The sequence below is a fragment of the Camponotus vicinus genome, unplaced genomic scaffold, assembly GCF_025532165.1.
Source record: "Camponotus vicinus isolate PSW18456_S1 unplaced genomic scaffold, iyCamVici1.0 SCAF_3, whole genome shotgun sequence".
In the NCBI taxonomy this organism is placed as follows: domain Eukaryota; kingdom Metazoa; phylum Arthropoda; class Insecta; order Hymenoptera; family Formicidae; genus Camponotus; species Camponotus vicinus.
In genome coordinates, this window is record NW_028141967.1 from 2,089,634 (window position 1) to 2,096,864 (window position 7,231).

The 7,231-nt window shown below is 38.3% G+C and overlaps 1 protein-coding gene across 1 annotated transcript; it reads left to right on the forward strand.

Moving 5' to 3' along the window:
* The first annotated feature begins 1,639 nt into the window (after positions 1 to 1,639).
* LOC145968260 (uncharacterized) lies at positions 1,640 to 6,003 on the forward strand. The gene is made up of 3 exons (XM_083093639.1): positions 1,640 to 1,900; positions 3,034 to 3,228; positions 3,714 to 6,003. Exons 1-3 carry the CDS (start codon positions 1,847 to 1,849, stop codon positions 4,605 to 4,607), a joined length of 1,143 nt encoding a protein of 380 aa, XP_082949765.1. The 5' UTR covers positions 1,640 to 1,846; the 3' UTR covers positions 4,608 to 6,003.
* Positions 6,004 to 7,231: the final 1,228 nt, after the last annotated feature.

The following is a 7,231-nucleotide window of genomic DNA, read 5'->3' on the forward strand; positions in this document are numbered from 1 at the left end:
TGTTATTGCAATGCACTCGATTTTATCGCGTGTCACGTAAGTTTCGCCATGCTGACCTGTACAACACACTAACGCGCTTATCTATAGACCTTCATCGATTATGTATTTCCGTCGAGACGATCTGAAAAAAATTTCTTTGACGTACACGACGTCGTCAAAAGCTCGGCAGGTCATAAGCAGACAAACGGCGCGCCTAAAGACCGATAATCGTCCCAACATGAATTATTTATTGCGACTCATGTCAACAGAACCTCGACGAGATGCGCGTGATTTGAAGAGCCTCCGTTCAAAGTCGATATTTCCGTCCCCATTAATAATTGACAAAACTATTATAAATGGACATCGCGACTGAGAAATATTATATATTATATATGAAATAATAATATATTACATTTTATTACAGAGAGAGAAGAGGAACACGTAGAGAACTTCTTTTACATCTATGATGTTGATTTCGATACTTAATCTTAAGGATCTTAGTCTCCCGAGGTCGAAAAAGCGGAAGTTTAAGATCGTAAGGACGATGCGATCTCGCACGTCGCCCGATTCCAAACATCCTCGGAACGAGATCAACGACATTATTGCGCATCGAAGTCTAGCAGATAACGACGTGGAGGAGGGCACGCGATCGACGATCACGAGCATGACAGCTGATTCGTGCGGGTGCCACGGAATCATAATGATAACGCGAGATATATTGCGGGGAACCAGAGATAAACAGCAATTTATTTTGGAATAAGCATATGGGGCTCGCCGACTCGCGACATTAAGTATAATCATTCTCGAAAAAGACGGCGTGTGTCCTTGGCTAAATAAGGCCACGGCAAAACAAAGGATGCGTATGAGAAAGGAAGAAAAGAAAAGTAGAAGCTTGTATGCCAATGTCCTGTAATTAAATCTCCTGAGAAGAAAATATAGGATAATAATAAATAATATTATAAAAATATTAATAAATCTAATAAAATCGTACTATTGTAGAGAAATTTGATATTTAAAGGTAAATATAAAGCATAATTATATTTTTTACAAAATTATTATCGCATATATTGTTATATATACATATATATGTAAAAAATATATAATGTGTGAAAATAACACAATATATTTTTACAATATAGCTCTCAGAATACACACGAGATCTACATAAAACGAGAAACGAAGAGAGAAATAGAACATACCTGCGTATGAAGATGCAGAAAGAAACGAGACCCGAAGGAGAAGAAAGAAAGAAATGAGTTTATAGCAGAGGACGAGGAGAGATGGGGTCGTTGAAAAGAAGGAAAGAAAGAAAGAGACGGACCTGGGCGAAGGCCCGACGACGGATATGCGACGCATGGAGGTGACGGAGAAGGAGAACGGAGGTTGTCGCGCGTGACGCTCGAGCTCGAAGCGCGCTGTGACGCCATGACGTATCGACCGCGTTCGCCACGCGCGCTGACGTCACGATCACGGTCCGAGTCAGACTGGGAGCACGTGAACAGCACGCCCGCGATCACGCGGTCGCGGCCTGACCGGGCTGCGCCGATTGGCCGGCCGTCGACGAGCCCCTCGTCGAGATTGGTCGCGCCCGCGCGTCTTGCGTGATCACGCACCCGCGGCGCGGGCGCGGGTCGGTTCGGGTTCCCCGAGCTAGCGCCGACCTGAGAAAGCTTCATTGCGCCGCGAGACGCCCGTCCGTTACGTACTGCGAAGACCTGGTCGTTACAGTTTTGCCAAAGAGGGCTCGGCGCTTGTTACGTGCTTTTCTTCTTTTCTTTCCTACTTTTCGAGCGGTGTGTCCCGATTGTTTTTTTCCCCCTTTCTCTCGACTCATCCTCGTGCGGTTCCTCGCCCTGTTTTCGTGGACATGGACACGAACCAGGAGCCTCTCTCGCCACCAGCCTCGCCCCAGCTGAAGCACGTAAGTGACAGCGAATTAAATATACCGCCACAACACTGTCCGCCGTTGCCCGCGAAACTCAAACGTCTTCCACGAAGTAGCTCCTACAAGATATTTTTATTATTTATTGTTAGTACATTATATCTGTATTAGGGTTGATAGTACGTGCAGCGAAATAATAAGTCCTTTTATCAGGGGTACACAGAGAAAAATATCATTCTACTGCCAAGGAAAGCGATTACTCAGTTTATTTTTCTTTTTTTAAGTAATAGTTTTCTTCAACAAAGAATATATTCTTGATAATAGTCTTCAAATATACTCATCACAAGTGTTAGAAAATCTCACTATCATGTACTCAAGAGAAGAATTTATTTTCTTTTCAAGAATATTGTAAAGTTGTATCAAAGAAAAATCAAACTTACTTTACGGCAACTCTAGTAAGCAAACCAAATTTTTGTTTTAATTTAACATTCTTGACTAAAATACTGCACTTACTAAAATTCAGAATATATTCAATTAAATTTAATGCTTGTGGTGAACTTGTGATATATTTGCGGATATACAAACTTATGATATACTTAAAATAAATAATATTTACTTGAATACAGTATACATTTTTCTCTGTGTAGTAAGTTTTAAAGTTAACAAATATCTCATTGCATATTTCTTAGAATTTTATTGACGTAAATTTTTTGAATTTATTTTTATTAATTTTGACGTTAATCGTTATATTTATCGTTTCTAACTAATCTAAATTTAAATTTTATTGGAGTAAAATCTATTTTTTTCAATTAATTGAAAAATAGGTTGACAATATAAATCGAAATGCCATGAAAAAAATATAAAAGCAGAGAAAATATAAAAAATATGTAAAAAACTAAGATTCTTATAAATCATGTTGATGCTAAAAATTCCCATGGAGTCTGCATGGAATTTTTTCTAATCCAAATATCTCTCGAAGATAAAGAATTGCTCATCTGTTTTACTCTTTAGTCACGTAGCTTTATTATGCATCAGAAGCAATAATCTTTTTTAAGTCCTTATTTAACTCGACTTATTTTGAGCTTCTTAATTTTATCCAATAGGCAATTGCACGCATGATGAATCTTTTCTGCCAATTCTAGACTAACACCATGCATCCCTTTGTCTTACAGATGGAACCGCTGCAATTATCATTTAGCGTCGCAGCTCTGCTGGGGGAGAAACTTTCAGATGGGAAATCCGGGCGAAAGAGCGAGGAGGATGCGGGCTCCCACCCTGCATTGCCGCCCACCCCTCAACCTTCCGACTCGGAGGAGGATGAACCGCCCCGAAAACGGCGATGCGTCGAACAATGCGAATTAGCGAAGGTAAATATAAAATAGATAGCCATACGTATCGTCGACAGAAAGCTGCTTTGCTTTCCAATGTTTCTCCCTCCCGTCTCCTTTCGATTTCTCTTCTCGACTTAATCGACTGGAACAGAGAGCGAGCTTGGAGTCGTGTTGCGATACGATTCCGTTTGAGCGCGCACCACTTGGTTCACTCCGCCTATTTATCCTTGGAGTAGGCGGATCTTCCAGTGATACCTTCGACAAGAGTGGATATATCGGTCTTCCACGATTCGCTGCAACCTGAATTGACAAATCGATAACGTTTTCTTTTAACAGATAACTTCCAATAATCTTTTTGATGTTGAATGAATCTTTCTGATTGATGCTTTAATGGACTATGTACTGATTGGCTCAAATTTTTCGAGAAATAGGCTAGCAGCTTTTTAAATACTCATATTGGATATTAAGATATCTTTTTATAAATTATGTCAAGTTAAAATTGCTCATTGTTTTTGTTTTAGTTGCTGCTAGACGGCACGCCACCACCGAGCCCAGAACCGGCCCGGGTCTCGGTAATAATGCGCGCCAATCGGGACGGTACCTGTAGTCCGGCGAATCTTGCGGGGAGTTTAGCGATCAGCAGCCAACCGGTATCACGTGACTCGCTTGCGCGACAGTCGCCCAGTTCGCGAGCGAACGTGCGACCGAGCGCGACAGAGCCGGTGCAGGACGTGCTTCGCAGTTTAAAGTTCAAGATGAGTTTGCGTAAGGAGGAGATCATCGTCAACAGCAAGAATACTGACCGCGAGAGCTGTCAACAGCAGCAGCAGCTGCCAAGATTGCAACCTCTGGCACCCAAACCAGCGCCTATAGTGGTAGCGGGTTTGTTGGGCTCACCTCTAGTTTTACCGCGAACGCCCCTTCTGCTGGTCGCCAGCGCGGCGCCAACCACGGCCACCGCGACCACCACGACGATGAGCACAAGCGCGGTGGAGACGCGCCGTCGCGTTTACGAGTGCGAGCATCCGGGCTGCGGCAAGAACTATTTCAAGTCGTCGCATCTGAAGGCTCATACGCGCACTCACACGGGCGAACGACCGTTTCCGTGTCCCTACGAGGATTGCAGTCGTCGCTTCTCCCGTAGTGACGAGCTGTCGCGGCATAAACGTACACATACTGGCGAGAAGAAGTTTGTTTGCGTCGTTTGCCAGAGGCGATTCATGAGAAGCGATCATTTGGCAAAGCATGTGAAGCGCCACGCCAGAGATAAGACATCATCATCTTCCAACGGTCAGATTTCCGCCTCTCAGCCTCTGGCCTCGACGCCTCTGAGAGTGAGTCTATTACCGGTGCTGGCACCACGACTAACATCGCGCGCAGTTCAACAGTTTGTACCACCTCAGCTGGCAGCTTGAAGGATGCACTCACGACTATTTGAAGTCGTCTGAAAATTATATTCTATGGTCTTCGTGCGTCTTAATCATCCGCTAAACTGCGAGTGAATGCTAAAGAAGACAACAATTAAAGCCTCCAATGTGGATGTTTTAATTAGAGTACAAAATTGTACCTACACAGGATACGAAAGATGAAGACTGTTTTTTGCTGATGGAGCAATACTAATTAAAAGCACGAACATAACTCAGGGATTGATCTATTGGCATCATCTGGTCAACTGAAAAGATGTCTCTTATGAAGATATGTAAAATGAAAAAGATTTCGATGTTTCAAGATTAGCGAACACAGACGGAATAAATGTCAAATGAATGTCTGTTGAACAAGAATGAAAAGCGAAGTGAGCCGTACTTAAAGTAAAGGCACGAGACGATAAGTCATTATGCAAAGGACTTTGCTGTCGTTCGCAAACCGAGTACCTAAGTGTGTCTGTGATCCATGACGCGTGAAAGCTAGTACTGTTTAGTTGAGAGAAATTTACTATCTCAGGAAACACTTGGGAAGTCAGGCTCATATTCGCAATCTATGTTCACCGTTAAATGTGACCATATGTATGTTCGTAGTTAATACAATAAATGTGATTGCCGTGTTAAATAAATAAAATTCGCGGATATTAAGTAGAGTCACATTTAACGCTAAATATATGAAATATAAAAACGGATTTTTTTTAATTTCCAAGTATCGTTTAAAACTCGATTCTTCGCTGGTCGGAGATTCTTTATAGACAATACAAAAGTCTAAAAGGCGCATAAATATATCGAAAAGATGTTTCGAATATATTTTCTCGGATAATACTTGCCTTTCAAACTTTTGTATTGTTTAACTTACTATTGAAAGTTGTTCTCGATAAATAAAACTCTGTATCACAAGTACGTTGATCGAGAGATAGAAAAGATATTTATTTACGAAGAAACAAGACATTTTATGTATATGACGATTATATATAGACTTTTAAAATAATCGTTGACACAACTATTATTATATGTATACATTGTAAGTATAAATAACACATAAAAACACTGAAGGTGCGCAAAACCAGGAAGATCATTCGTTGATAAATTGAATTAATTTTTAAATATTACGATTATATAATTGTTTTCTATCCTCTTGAGCTACTTGAAATGTTCTTTCCTCTTTCCAGAATTTATTTAATGTTTTATACCGCTTCTACACAAAAGAATAATTGTGTTGTAACTTGTAAAATATTCTAAGATTGCGAATGTATATATGTATATGTATCACACAACCAGGTAAATTTTACTTGGCGACATAAGACTGAAGACATAAGACTTCAGTGGAAATGTTAAAAATCATAAAGATTTTTCTACAATCAAATAAATTGTATACTTTCGTAAATCATTACGAATATATTATTGTCCCTTTTATATTTTTCTTTCCCTTTATAATTTTATATTTTCTTTTTGTAATTCTTTTCGTATTGATATCTAACTTTATATCTTCCAAATATTAATTAATGCGAGTAAAAGTTACAACAAATATTCATCAATTTTTAACATTTTTTTTTTCAAAATATAAATTCTCAGAACTTATATTGTTATTCTAATTATGAAAAGAATCTAAAAATAAATTTAAAAACAGATGATTATGAAAAAGTCTAAGAGCATTTGAATTTTTCGGCGGACAGACAGGAGGCACGAACGTGAATTCTGTGGGGAAGGTCGCGACTCAAGATGACTGATGATAACGAAAAAAAAAAAAGATTTGATGAACAAAGAATAAGCGACTACATTTGCATGGGTGTGGGATACTAAGAATCAATGACGTCACTCTCGAAAGAAGCGCGTGTAATTTATGGACACACGTAGTCATGTGAACACCAAATGTTCCCCTATATCGAAATTTTACGAAATTAATACGCGAAATTCTTTCTTAAAATGGCCGTACTTGTTATGAGAATTTAGGAAATTGACGATTGATTTATTAAAAATAGATTATTATTAACATTTGTTTATCGATAAGATATAATCGTTTAATCGTTTTTCGCCAAAAGATTGGCTGATATTAAAACAATGTTTGCACCGAAACAATGTTTTCTCCTCATTATTCATTATCACTTTGCCATAGCTTTTCTTATCTGTTTGAGTTTTTTAATAAATGTTTCTTTATTTGTAATTCTATTTAATACCTTGTAAACTGCTAACAATAGAAATTATGGATTATATTTTTAATAAATAGATAAGATAATATTCAAAATAGTAACACTTGCTGAAAATGATGAAATGTGTGTGCGTGTGTACCATTTTAATAGAGAATAAATTATCTAATTAATTTATTATATCTAACAATTATACATATATGTATTTTCTAACATTTTACATTGCGCGATATCTCTTTAATATTATATCACTTCTTCTGTGACGTCAGGCTTCCTCGACTCATGATAGGTAAAAATATTATTAACGATAACTGAGAATATTTATTTTTCATGCTCTGATGCAAATTTGCGACTTTAAGATTTAAAAATAGTTTAATTAACATGAAGGATAAGAACAGATATACCTTATTTATATTGAAATTCTCTCTACTCTATTAAATTTTAAAATGTCTTTAAGAACGGAAAAATATT